Consider the following 14,594-nt stretch of genomic DNA (forward strand, 5'->3'; position numbering starts at 1 on the left):
TAGCAAAAAAAAACACCATAGCGAAAAACTGAATGCACACCTTTGATATTGGGGCCTCTGTATCGAAGTTTCCTTGACTTGTTCAACCTGCAATTTCTGTTCTGCTGCTTCCTGATACCTCGGCTCCTCTGCATAGCACACGTTTCGTTCCTTCTCACGTTCTAGTTCTTGGCGCTTCCTCTCTTGTTCTATTCGTAACGCAGTTGCTGCTTCTTCCAGCCTCTGGGCCTCCTCAAAACGTTTCCTTTCCTCTTCCTTCTTCTCCTGTTCTCGCTCTTCTTCCCATCGTCTACCAGCCTCAGAATAGTCAGCCTTGTGATCTCCATTTGCTCTCCACGTGGAAACAGGAGGTTCTTGTGCAGTTACAGACACAGTATTTGGCTTTAATACAGTCTCCTCCTAGAAGAGAGTGCAAGGCTTATAAAAATGAAACAGACAGGATGGCGCAGAGTTTTAGGAAATGGAACTATTGGATATTATTAGCACTTGCCCTTGCCTCTAACTTTTAAAATTAGTGGTTTTTGCCATATTTAGCACATTTAGTACTTCTACTTACATTCTATTTTACTCGTTTGCTTTAACTTAAAGCAGGCGTTTATTTTTAAGTTTTAACCAATTTTTAGCTTTCTGTATTGTATTTCTTGTACACCGCTTAAGGATGATTGCAGTTAAGTGGTCCATTATCAACCATTTAAGTCTGTCACACTGTATGTTTACATGATTAAATATTATCTTTGCATTTTATGGATCTGGGAACTGAACGCTATACCTGCTAAGCCTCTGGCAACTGAACACTTGTAGATTAGTCAGCATGACCTGCACTGTGGAGCCCTCAGTGCAGGGCTAAAGCTATCTAAACTTTTCTTGAAGTCTTCCAGCAATCTCCATGGTCATGGACAGAAACTACTAAAAGATTGATGGTAGTTTGTTGAAATGAATAAAGGTGAAAGCGACAGTCTTTCATCCATCCACCTTGTATCCAAATTGACAATGCATCCATTGTCAAAAAGAAGTCTTCCTTCTCAAGATTTTTAATTGAAACTGGCTTAAGGAAACAGATCGGCAACAGCTGGTGAAGGTAAGCAGCGACACAAAGACACAAATTAAGTCACCAACTACTACACAATATGCGTTTTGTAATAAGAAATTCTGCTTGGATCTCTTAGTACAGATTTCCCCAAACTAGTGCCTTCCAGATGGATCTGGACTTCAACATGGCTAATGGTCACGACTGATGGCAGTTGTAGTTCAACAAGATCTCAAGGGCACCAGGTTGAGGAAACCTATCTAAATGGAACTGTTAGCATCTGTTTTGACTTTCAATGTTTTTTAATGCACATTTTAAGATGATTTATCATTACTGCTAGAAACTCATGCTATTCATGGATTTGTGATTTTTAGTTTGTCCTGATGAATCTATTATTATCATCCTTTTCCTGTTTAGATTTTCTTCTAGTGGAATATAGTTGCCTGCATTTCCTGATTCTGATGCATTTGCTTACTAGCCAGGGAGAAAGCAAATTGTAAATTTTGTTCCATGGAAGTACCAAGAGAGGGTAATCCACAATAAGTTATAGAGCTCACCTCATTTAAGTATTTGGAGTTCTCCTTTTCAGCCTCTTTCTGAGCTTTCAGCCATTCTTCCTTCAGTCTCTCTTGTTCGCGCCTGTATTTCTCCTAGGTTTTTTTAATTAAAAAGTATATTACTTCATGGCATAATTAGCTGAACGTATATTTTCTGGCAATGTAAACTGCATAGAAATGAGGTATGCTCACTGTAATGTACAAAGTAATATAAATCCATAGTTGGGCAAGCCTTGCACACACTCTTTTACATTATAAATATCAGTTTCATTTCAAATAGTGCCCTCTCAATAATGTCAAAATCTCAGTACTCTTATGAAAGCTAGTTCTGGCAAATCAATGGCAAGGGAAGGTACTTTCTAATATACCAAAAAAGCACTTTTGAGGATGTGTAAAGGCGTGGGTGGCACTGTGGTCTAAACCACTGAGCCTAGGGCTTGCCAATTGGAAGGTCGGTGGTTCGAATCCCCGCAACAGGGTGAGCTCCCATTGTTTGGTCCCAGTTCCTGCCAACCAAGCAGTTTGAAAGCACATCAAAGTGCAAGTAGATAAATAGGTACCGCTCCGGTGGGAAGGTAAACGGCATTTCCGGATGCTGCTCTGGTTTCGCCAGAAGCGGCTTAGTCATGCTGGCCACATGACCTGGAAAAACTGTCTGCGGACAAACGTCGGCTCCCTTGGCCAGTAAAGCAAAATGAGCACCGCAACCCCAGAGACATTCGCAACTGGATTTAACTGTCGGGGTCCTTTACCTTTAAAGGTGGTGCGGAAGTATAATACAAATTTGTAATTGATTCTAATGCTGCACAAATACAGTAATTGTTACCTTGGTACTTTCTCATTTACCTATTATTTTACTTCTTCCTATAAGAAGCAACCCACTCTTCCTAGAAAGGAATGAGTTAACCTTAACTTCTGTTTAGGGAGCAAAAATAAGTCATCAGGCTTTTAACATTTTATCTCAAAGCAGGATTTGGTTTTGTCTCAAACATCTAGTTTCTCAGAGATTTGTACAATGGATTAGAACATAGGGAGGTTGGGCAGTAATAAACACACAACTGGTTTTCAGACAGCTGCATTCAGGATGCATAAGAACATATTAAGATGGCATATGCTTTGCCCCAGAAGCCTTTTACTCTAAAACAGATGACAAGACATCAAAATAGGACGAACACAAAGGTGCTTATTTGCAAATAAAACCTATTAGCAAAATTATATTTTATTCTAAGTATCTATACAAAGGGTTGGACCACAAAGCAATTATAAACCACATGTTGATACCATGTTTAGTATTAATGGTGGGGATTTCCATCTTTAATTGCTTTAAAATAGCAGTTATATACTCTCCAAAACCTAGCCTCACTAAGTTAACCTTAAATCACTATAGACCATTTCTACTGGCAGTATAAATTCCAGAATAGGCTTATTTTGGAGGTCAGTCTGGCTGGCCAAATCCAGAGCCAACCTTGTAGTGATGGACATTGCATTATTAAGTCCACACCTGAAGTAAGCGATCCTGTTCTGCTTGCCATTTCTCTTGTCTTTTTCTTTCTTCCTCTTGATCCCAGGCCCAGCGGCTAGAAGCGCTGATGGGCGGAACTGGGAGCTGAAACACAGAAACATAAAATCAGCTAGAGCAGAATGTTTTGTTTTGCTTTGAACACACACACACACAAATTTACAATGTCAGTTACAGTCTTAGACCAGAAATAGATATTTGGCAGCGAACATGGATTCCCAATCTTGAATTTGTCTTAAGTTTGACAGAGTGGGCAGATAAGGAAAATGCTTAACCCTGCACACTTTTGCTCGGCAAGCTATCACACCCACACAACTTGGCCAGTCTTGGAAAGTGCCCAAGGAAAAAGAGGGTTCAGCTCTGTTCCTTCCCACTTCCATGGACAGGTTTGCATATTAGAGGCAATTCGAACTGCTAGGTTGGCAGAAGCTGGGACAGAGCAACGGGAGCTCATTACGTCACACAGATTCCAGCTGCCAACCCTATGATTGGCAAGCCCAAGAGGCTCAGTGGTTTAGACCACAGCACCAAATGCCGGCTCCCTCGACCTGAAGCGAAATGAGCGCAGCACCCCATAGTCACCTTTGACTGAATTTAACCATCTTAAGGGTCCTTTACCTTTTTACCTTTAGAGGCAATGTGATATTGGGAGTACCTTTTGGATCCAAACATCTGGTTACATTTCTTGTTCACCAAATAAAGCTATCTTATGAAGAACCTTTCTTTAGGTTTCAAGCAGGTAGATTTACAGTCACGGGGTGGTAATCCACTACAATAATTAACATGACTAAGCTAGATCCATTAACTTTTAACAGGTCTGCTCTGAGCAAATATTAGTTGAATACCACCCATAGTTCTTGTTCATCAGTTTTTAAAGTAATAATTTTCATGATGATGTGTGACTGTATATTTCCCCCCAAGTTATGCATTATTCTATTTTATCTCATAATAACATCTTTATTGCTTTGAGTATTCATTTTCATTTGTGGGAATGTACGTATTTTTTAATGTTATATTATTATCTCATTAGTTAAATACTATTTACTATAACTTAAGCAGCAATACTCACATCAGGAATGGCAGGCTCTGGGCCTCCTAGCAGTGAGAAGAAAATAATTTTAAAAAGAAAGAAAAAAAAACTTTGTTAGTATGACCTGGAAGATACAATTTAAAGTTGTAGGCTATTGGAAGGCACTATTTAAGTTGTTGGGCCCCATTCCCTTATCAGGTCAAGGACTTTCAGATGAACAAACACCTATTAGACTTGTACGATTTTACCGTTTTTCATCAGTTGGACAACCAAGGGACAAACAGCTGTTCCACACGGAAAAACACACAACAATGATGGTAATCTTAAGGGTGAATATGTGCGTCACCACATCAAGAGAAAACTGAGAGAAGTCTTTATTTTCCCCAGACTTTCCCCAGGGTTTCATAATGCTTGCCAAAGCAGTATTTTATCAGGAATGTTGTATTCCTGCATTTTTTTCAGATCGGAATCCAGCACAGGCTGACCACAATAAGCAGGAAAAGATAGCAGCTGTAGGACAATTAGGGAGTAAGGATCTCTCAGTATGCACTGAAACGTGGATAGTCTTAGAATAATATGAAGAACAGCAAAACGAAAACACACAAAAAGAGATATCGAGATTAATATATCACACATCAAATTCAGTGAACTGGGTTGGAAAAGACCTCCCTCTTTCCTCCTCTCCCCAACAACCCATACAACCAGAAACGAGGAGTGCACCAGAAAAAGGTGGACGCATCCTATTCCCTGCCTCAAAAGATGAGTAGCACTGGCAGAAAGCACAGTACAAAAACAGGCTGCATGAGCACAGCACATAGTTCATGGGTGCTGGATGCAAGATTCATCACCCAATGGCTCCCCCCCCCCACTTTAACAATGCACAATGGAAATAGGAAATATCAACTTAATGGATATATACAAATTTGTAGACACAGCATAGGTAGCTATGCAATAATATTACTTAATATTGTTTTAGTCTTAAAAGAATTCATCTCAACATTAGCGATACCACAAAGTTCGCTAAAGAATCTTCTTTTAAAAACCTGGCTAGAACCACCAAGCCACTTTTCAATTTAGAGATAAGCAAAAGCTCATCACAAAGCAAAGAATGCACTGGAAAAACTCCCCACTTCTACTAACACAGTATACAATTAAACAACATATTATTTGAAAGTTACTACTCATGTACTTTTCTGAAGGTCTAGGGCCATCAATAGGGATGGCTCCCTTTTTGTTGTTTTTAAAGAAACAGCTGCACATACATTTTTATCTTGCTTACCAAAGACATTACATTGGTGTAATTCCATTCCAACCACAGTTTAACTTCTATGTGATTCTCCTTAGCACCCATTTTTGCAATGCCAAAACCAACCACATGCAACAGATGGGTCAGGTTGTGCCTTTGCTTTGTCTGATAGATTTTTTTTAAAAAATTACTAGATATATTAATCACTCAGCATAATGCTCTTAGGGCAGCATATATAAAAATAATAAAAACACGCACAACAGAGGTCAAATACAAAATCAGTAGGATTGGTTAAGTGCTCCTGCACTGGAACTGTATGCTGAGAAACTGCAAAGACTTCCAGAGAATTGCAACACTATTACTGCTAGTGTTGCAATTCTCTGGAAGTTACTTTAATACTTTATATATACTCAAAATAAAGTATTGGGATTATGGTGGCAGACTGCAAATAATTGTGTAGAGGTTGTTATCTCTTCTGGTCTACTGTATAGGAAACGTTTAACAATCATTTCCCATCTGCAACACATGGGCACTCTCAGCGGTATTTGTTATCAAGGGAAGATACGTATTTTTACTTATTAGTGACAACAAAGTGTCTTTGCAACAGCTCCACCCTGACAGAAGATGAGCAGACTCTCACATCAGATGACAAACATGCAATAAAAAGATGAAGTGGAAAATTCTAAGGAAACCAGTGAAAATAATAAGACCACGTTCCATACCTGTCCAGCAGTCCTTATTGTGAAGCGCATTCCATGCTTGGAAATGCCCTACCTGCACAGCCAGAGAAGCTGAGGGATTGAAATGTACAAGCAGGCCAAGGCCTCCCATTCTCCCCTCTGTTGGCTTTGAAAAGAACTTATAAAGGAATATGCCATCACAATAAAGGATGCTTGACAGCTATGCTGAGACATTGCAGATACCTGCGCTAACCCCATGAGCACAGGAGGTACTGTAATTCACTCAGCAGTATATCACTAGGACAAACCATCCAAACAGAGTCAAAGAGAAGCATTTTAATATTTTGTACTTATCAAAGGGACAGATATATTCAAGGGAAAACAGACCTTTGGTGATACTTAATGTTGTAATAAATGTGAAGTGCCTTAATCACTTCAACACATTCCATGTGCACAAAAATACTGAAACAGGTAGAAGCAAATTACTGAAGTGAAAATGAAGGAGGTGAAATGCAACATGCAAAGCACACTAGGAGAAGCCTTAGAGAATTGTGACAAACCATTCACAGCCGAGACACTGTCATTTGGATTCTTAAAACCCTTTTCCAAAGTATTTTGGAGATTTGCTCATGGTTATGGAACAGGCATTTTGTAATTAGCTACTGCATACTAATCTGCCAATTTTTAATAAATCTAAATCGTATTATGAATACATTTAAATTTGACTGCATTTCTCGGGTTGGGAATTTATTGTAGCATGTCTGTTGCTTTGCTCAGCGTAATGGCATTTTGTAGGAAAGCTGCAAATCCGAACAAAGGTTTCTGTACTTCACACTGCTCCCCAGTGAGAACAGCGTTTGAACAAATATCAGAAGTGTAAAAGGTTTGAGATACAGAGGAACACACAAAGCCCATTACCACAAAGGTAGACCCATGAATTGTAAGAAAAACCTGATGACCCTAAGGAAAGAATGGAAACAGATTAAGCTAGTTTGGCATGACGGCAACAATCAATGACTGAAGAAACTTAGAACCCAACACCAGAGACTTGTTAAGAAGAATGTACATTGGGAAACAATTTCATGAAAGTACATGAAATGTTAGCTTTTGGGGTTTTGTCTTTTACCTTGTTCAAAAAACTGTGATCGCCTTTTTAAGTTTTTCAAAGAAATGGGTTCTGTGTCTATTTGGAAAAAATATGAAGATACAAAACAAGTCAGTGTGGTGTGGTTTGGCTTTATTTAATATCTGTCCAATGGATAAACACTATTCAGAGCACCCAACTTAAGCTGCATTGAAACAAACATCTTGCCAGCATAGTAGCCTGTGTCATAGGAATGTGTTTACCAAAGTACAGTGCTCCTACTCTATACATCATCTTTCAGTGTTCAAAATTTCAGCAGAGGAAGAGCTAGGGTGGTAAACGAGATTGCTGGGAAACGAACAACCAGAAAACCTGGACATTGATCTCTGCTTGTTTCATTGGGTGGCCTGGGATTAAGTCATTCTCTCTTGGCCTGAACAACCTTGCAGGGTTGCTCTTCCACACTTCCACATCGGTGCCCTGAACTCCTTGGGTGAAGGGTGAGTTAAAACATGTAGTAATATCATTAAATGTTGTCCCACAGGGTCTGGATGGGCTTCTTGCTCAGACAAACGTTTCTTTCAATTCTTTAGTTATTTATCATTTTGTACATGCTATTTCTATTCAGCTTGCCTTTTTAGAAAGCTCACATCAGCCTAAATATAACTATCAAACAAAACAAATCTTAAATAACTCCACTGAGCTCATGACAAGTATCAGGTGTCCTTAGATCAGCAAATGCGGTGTCTTCTTGCCAGTGGAGAGTTCACTTCAATTTCTATTTGCTGCAAGCCGGAATTATAAAAATGCATTCTTAATCTAACTGCATGGGTATAGGCCAGACTTGAGAAATTTGGGCTCCCAGATATTGCTGGACCACAACTCCCATCATCCTTATCTACCAGGACCAATGAGGATGATAGGATTTGTAGTCCAACAATATCTGGGGATCCGAGTTTGAGAAAGGCTGGCATAGGCACACAAAGCTGTTGACATCAACACACCACCGAAATAAATGGAAACTGCAAGGGAAACTAAGCTCTTGGTCTGAATGCATTCTAGTTTTATATTACAGGATAGGTTTTCTCTTCCTTTGCCTTCCTCAAAAGTCTAAACTTTCAAAAAACATAAGCTAACTCCAAGTCTTACTGGGCACACATAAATTTTCACCATACAATTTTCTACACATTGAATATACGTTTCTTTTTTCTTTCAAAAAGCATTTTATAGAGTATCTCCCTCCAAGCACACATGCACACACACTGAAGCTCGGACGTGACAGTGAAAGGCAGGTAATCCCATAAACTTGCTAGGACCTCAACGCCAGTACTGTTTAAAATTATTTCTGCCTTCCCCCCTCTCTGCTTTCATTCTTATTACACACACTCATGTTGTCAGTCATCCAGAAATAAAGGAACTAGCTGCCATCTTGTTAGCAGTTCTTTATATATACACAACGCTTCCGGAAGAGAATTTGTCTTCCGCATGCAATTATATTTATGAGCCACCTAAGAAAATTGGAAGTTCTTATATGTCAACTGTACACAACTCCCCAGTGCACCATATCCACTAGGTATACATTTTCCCCTTCAATCCCAACCATTGCCTGCAGCTAGCAACTGGAAAGCTCTGATGGTTTTACCTTTTTTCTCATTGGAATTTGCGTCTCCTTGCATCCCATTGACCTTTGTTTCTGAATCCTGAAACCAGAAAAAATAACATACTGAAATAATTCCATGACTCTTACTTTCATGCCCCACCCCCGCAAAAAAAAAAACATATAACTACAACTGCTTTTGTATGGTAAGCCATACAACTTGTAAAGCTAAAATAGATATTTTGGGTCCTACTCCTAAAGAACTTTACTTTTATGCATATTTAATAAATGATGTAGCGTGAACAATCATTCATCTAATAATCTATTGCTGGATTTAAAATCTAAAAGAACTAGCAATCAATTCATGTGCCATTATGGGCTTCTGATGCTTAGAAAATCAACTTGTTCCTCCGTCTTCAAGAAGGAAAGGGTTATGCAAATGTTTCTCAGACTTCTGGCAGCTAAGTTAAGTTTTCGGATTTAATACTGAACATGCAAGATGGTAACTGGCACGCTCATTGATTTGCTTTGTTGCAAATAACTGGCTAGTAATTTGCTTTGTTGTTGCACTGGGAGAAGCTGAAATGATCCAATGAATGAATGGACAACCAGGAAATTGAGAGCTAAATTTGTGGTTCAACTTTGAATTGTTTTTGGTTTTTTGGTGGGTAGTCGTGGGGTTTTTTGGATATCTGTTCTGTGAAGGTTTATAGATACCGTATTTTTCACTCTATAAGACGCACCTAGTTTTTGGAGGAGGAAAACAAGGGGGGGAAATATTCTGATCTCAGAAGCCACAACAGCAAGAGGGATCGCTGCGCAGTGAAAGCAGCAATCCCTCTTGCTGTTCTGGCTTCTGGGATAGCTGCGCAGCCTGCATTCGCTCCATAAGATGCACACACATTTCCCCTTACTTTTTAGGAGGGGAAAAGTGAGTCTTATAGAGCAAAAAATATGGTAAATACAATTATTGCCTACCCTACCCAATGCAGTAGGAAAAAATTACCGACCTGGATGGGAAGAAAGCAAGGCCAGAACAGATAAATTACATGACAACAGTGAGCAGATGCCTCTATGGGTATTTACGTTGGGTTCACAGGAAACTCCAGTAAGTTAAAAAAGTTTCCTGCATTATACTAGCGCTTCTCTCATAGCGCAATAGAGCAACTGACTTACGCTGCCAGAACATGCAGCAGAAGTATCTGGCCACATCATTTTTACATGTCCTGGCATAAAATGTTGCTGGCCTGCATCACCACCTAGCTAACAATAGGACCTGGACTTCTGGTCAACAGGCCAAGACAACATTTATTCATTAACCGAACCTTGGAGATGTTTAACTTTCATTGAGTACTTTCTAAAAGGTAAAGGTAAAGGGACCCCTGACCATTAGGTCCAGTCGTGGCCGACTCTGGGGTTGCGGCGCTCATCTCGCTTTATTGGCTGAGGGAGCCGGAGTACAGCTTCCGGGTCATGTGGACACGGAAACGCCGCTTACCTTCCAGCTGGAGCGGTACCTATTTATCTACTTGCACTTTGACGTGCTTTCGAACTGCTAGGTTGGCAGGAGCAGGGACCAAGCAACGAGAGCTCACCCCGTCGCGGGGATTCAAACCGCCAACCTTCTGATCGGCAAGTCCTAGGCTCTGTGGTTTAACCCACAGCGCTACCCGCATCCCTTGAGTACTTTCTAGGCACAGTTTAATGTGGCTGAGAGAAGAAATGCAGAACCTCTTCCCAAATGCAAACGTAGGCATACTTACATCATTTTGAAAATTGTTGTGCAAGTCTTTTTGTGCTGATATGCTTTGACTTTTGGCTGAAGTGCTGTCCGCAGATGTCGCATCAATCCATTTGTTCTCAGGTGTACCTATAATGTTGGTAGCCATACTGGTGAGATTGAGGATTTTGTGCCTTGCATATGGCAGGGAAGGCTGGTCTTTGCCCCAGTCTGATTGGCATGTGGAGATCAAAAAATTGAAAAGTAGACAGGGAAGATGTCAAAGCATAAAGAAAAAGACTTAATGAAAATACATCAAAACCAAAACACACACAAAAAAGACAGGAGGGACAGATGAAGTAGAAAGTGAATTGGAATTTGTATGTGTGGAAATTGGTTAGGGCTTTTTATGAACAGACCGCCTTCCCCAAAAAAGCAAGCATTAGTCAAAGGCAAGCACAATGAACAATAGCAAGTTTACTAACTTTTATTCTTCAAATACAGGTATACACTATAGTGCTAGAATATCTGGAAAGAGAAAGGACCTAATTGCAAGGGTTTGGTGTGGGGAATAGATCACATGGATGCTCTTCCAGGAAACGGAACCACAGAACTACTAATAAAAGTGCTAGATTCTTTCTGCATCTCTCTGACAATGTCAGGAAAATCAGTATTTCTGAAGGCTAGGGGAACAAGAAACCTACGTAGATATATTTCTCCTTGAAAAAAGTTATCTCCAGTTTAAGAAAAGTAGACTTGCTAATGCAGATTTACACAGCTTTAACACATGCAAAAAACAACAACCCAAAATTAACAACAGCAGGAACTGTATTTACAATAAGCAGGTGCTGCCAGGAAAAAGCTGTTGCTGCAGAAGGCTGCAGAAATAAAGGACTCATCCATCCCAACAAGTTCGCAGGCAAAGAACAGACACCTTTCAGGTCACGCAGAAGTCACCCCAAGGAAGAGCTCACCCTTCTTGCCGTATCGCCTAACATCCATGACAAGGTTTCCAGTTTCTAGTGAGCTGCCGATGGCTGCTTCCCACTGACTCTGGTCCATACCTGAAACCTTTGTGCCATTGAGAGTAAGGATTTCATCCTCAACATTCAACTGGCAAAAGTCTGCTGGGCTACCTGGTGGTGATGGAAAGATGAGAGCTAACTTGTAATGTCAGAAACAAGGAGCAGCTAAATAAAAAAGGCACTGACTTTAATTTTTTATGTTAGTTTTAAGACTTATTTTTTGTATGTTTTATCTTTGTGAGAGCTGCTGCGAGTGCTGCACTGCATTGGAAAGACAACGGGGGGATTTTTTTAGAAGCCACTGAATAACTACCAGGACTTGTCATTCATATTTAACATACAATATGTCTTTTCTTGTGCCTAAGACATAACTAAGCCGCTTCTGGCGAACCAGAGCAGCGCATGGAAATGCCGTTTACCTTCCCGCCGTTTACCTATTTATCTACTTGCACTTTGATGTGCTTTCGAACTGCTAGGTTGGCAGGAGCAGGGACCAAGCAACGGGAGCTCACCCCGTCGCGGGGATTTGAACCACCAACCTTCCGATCGGCAAGCCCTAGGCTCTGTGGTTTAGACCACAGCGCCACTGCATCCCGCCTAGGAACTACTTCTATGCAAATAATTGTTGGAGTGCACCTTTGGGGGTGAAGTCAAACCACTGGAGAGTTACAGGGCCTGCTGTGGCTACAGATACTGGTATGGAAGAGACATGTTTTGTTGCAGCTGGGGCAGATGAAGGCGCCTAGACGTGCTGCTACAGGTGCACCATGGCGTTACAAGTGTGGATTAATTCAAAGACACAAGAGGTACAAATAATCATAATGACTCAGCATTATACAGCATTTATTGATAGTTAATTGACATGACTAGAATAGTTTGGTATTTTTATAGGCATAAAGGTTTGTTGTGAATACAAAGCCAAGCAGTTAAGGTGGTGTGGCAGTTTCTTGGTTTTGCAAACTGTGAACAAGGATCTCCTTCTCTCCTACATAAAAAAAAGCTAAAAAGGCAAAAGCAACAAATGATCCTACATAAATCTAATATGCCACCCTAACAGACCCGCCAGAGAATCACTGCTGTTTTGCAACTTGTTATCTATGTCGCCTCTGTGAACATTTTAAAAACACACTCATATTTCCTCTGTTTACATTGGTTTTCAACCATGTTGCTTAGCACAGCAGAGAAGTGTGAACACTTCAGAGCACTTTCCCACCCAAGATCAGGAGCACTTGCCAATATCAGTTCCAAGTTATGAAATGAGGTTTTTTTTTAACAGGCACCCTCAAAGGCGCACTCCTCCATTGTCTTCCGAGACAGACGGATGCCAACCGTGGTGAAATTTTAATAACCTTTTCTATCACCAACCCCACACCTGTTTCCCATCTTTCCCCCCAAGGAGCTGACATGTGAGGTTACTCAGCTTTAGTCTAACTCAGGCATGTCCAACTTTCAAGAAATTGGGATCTACTCCCACTATAAATAAACCTGGCAGTGATCTACCCAAATTGTCATTGTTTTTAGGTGGCGGGAGGGTCCTGAGATCTACCACGGTCTACCTTTTGGACATCCCTGTTCTAACTCATCTGCAACATTGACAGTGAACCTGCCAGACCAACTTTACCAGAATGGAGACCTGAATACAGGGTTCTCCTGCCCGAGTTAATGCCACAATGGCTCTAAAGCACATTTCAGGTTTTAATGCAGAAAGTTCAAGGTGCAACACGCAGCATCTTCAACCAATAAGGTCTCGTACAACAGTTCTGCAAAAGACTTCTCTGCTCAGTGCTATCCAGCAGAGCTGTTCCATGTTGTGAAGGACCTTTTACATCATGGCAAGCAGACTTTACATGAGGTCATGGAACCCTATTGTGACCTATTTGCAAAGCACTTTGCAGATAAAATTACTTAGATCAGCTCCGACTTGAACTTCGCAGGAGTCTGGAGGAATTTTGGATTAGAGAGTCTGTTTGTCCTGTTTTGGGACTCGGGTGGCGCTGTGGGTAAAACCTCAGCGCCTAGGACATGCCGATCGCATGGTCGGCGGTTCGAATCCCCGCGGCAGGGTGAGCTCCTGTCGTTCGGTCCCAGCTCCTGCCCACCTAGCAGTTCGAAAGCACAATTAAGTGCAAGTAGATAAATAGGTACCGCTTTCTAGCGGGAAGGTAAATGGCGTTCCGTGTGCTGCTCTGGTGCCGGTTCGCCGGAGCAGCTTCATCACGCTGGCCACGTGACCCGGAAGTGTCTGCGGACAGCGCTGGCTCCTGGCCTATAGAGTGAGATGAGCGCACAACCCTAGAGTCTGGCAAGACTGGCCCGTATGGGCAGGGGTACCTTTACCTTTACCTTGTCCTGTTTAATTGGATACCTTTCAGCTGATTGGCTGTGAGGAGGTAGGCAAAATCTCTGGGGGGAAATGGATTCAATGGCCCGTTATCTTGATTATTGCTTTACCTGTCTGATAAATCAACTGTCTCAGCTTCTGTTGAGCCAAGGACACTATAGAATGCCTCCCTTTGGCCATAAAGAGGCAGTGATATGACTTCTATTTAGCAAACTATCTTTGAACCACCTTGAAGCTGAGTAACTATAGTTCTTTGTCTAATATGGTTACTTCGAGGCTACTGCAATGCACACTATGTGGGGCTTCCCTTGCGCTTCATACAGAAGCTGCAGTTAGCACAGAATGCTGCAATGCAATTGCTGACAGAAGTGAGACCTTGTCAGCATATAACACCTGAGCTCAGAGATCTGCGCAGGTTGTCAATTTGTTACCGGGTCAAGTTGAAAGCTCTTCCCCACGGCCTGTGCCATCTAGCGTTCTGTAAGGATCTATCGTTTTCTCCATGCTTCCTAATATATGCATGAATGTGCCGAGAGAGGTCATTAGCTTCTGGGCTGTATTCAAAGCACTGGCCATTCAGGGTTTTATAGGTTGAGATATTTCCTGATGTGGCTTCTACTCCAATGAATGACTTGCCAAGTGAGGTTCAGGAGGCCTGTTGCTAGACTGCTTTTCAGGAGGCTGGCAAAGAATTGTCTTTTTAAAAAGGTTTTTTATTCTGATAGCAAAAATTTGATAGGTTTGTGATAGCAGAATCTGGATGGCTAT

At 41.1% G+C, this 14,594-nt stretch overlaps 1 protein-coding gene across 14 annotated transcripts in view; it reads right to left on the minus strand.

Moving 5' to 3' along the window:
- LMO7 (LIM domain 7) overlaps positions 1 to 14,594 on the minus strand; it is a 146,012-nt gene that overhangs the window by 13,066 nt on the left and 118,352 nt on the right. For 7 of the 14 annotated variants that reach the window (XM_053384650.1, XM_053384640.1, XM_053384647.1 and 4 more), the window contains 9 exons: positions 11,435 to 11,596; positions 10,504 to 10,691; positions 8,786 to 8,843; positions 7,186 to 7,242; positions 6,978 to 7,019; positions 4,173 to 4,198; positions 3,086 to 3,190; positions 1,585 to 1,677; positions 41 to 399 (listed from right to left, as the gene is read on the minus strand). In XM_053384650.1, the coding sequence (XP_053240625.1) occupies positions 41 to 399; positions 1,585 to 1,677; positions 3,086 to 3,190; positions 4,173 to 4,198; positions 6,978 to 7,019; positions 7,186 to 7,242; positions 8,786 to 8,843; positions 10,504 to 10,691; positions 11,435 to 11,596 (1,090 nt within the window). The remainder of the gene's footprint in view (positions 1 to 40; positions 400 to 1,584; positions 1,678 to 3,085; positions 3,191 to 4,172; positions 4,199 to 6,977; positions 7,020 to 7,185; positions 7,243 to 8,785; positions 8,844 to 10,503; positions 10,692 to 11,434; positions 11,597 to 14,594) is intronic. The other 7 variants (XM_053384644.1, XM_053384653.1, XM_053384648.1 and 4 more) reach the window with 6 other exon arrangements.

Source organism: Podarcis raffonei, chromosome 4 (assembly GCF_027172205.1).
Source record: "Podarcis raffonei isolate rPodRaf1 chromosome 4, rPodRaf1.pri, whole genome shotgun sequence".
In the NCBI taxonomy this organism is placed as follows: Eukaryota; Metazoa; Chordata; class Lepidosauria; order Squamata; family Lacertidae; genus Podarcis; species Podarcis raffonei.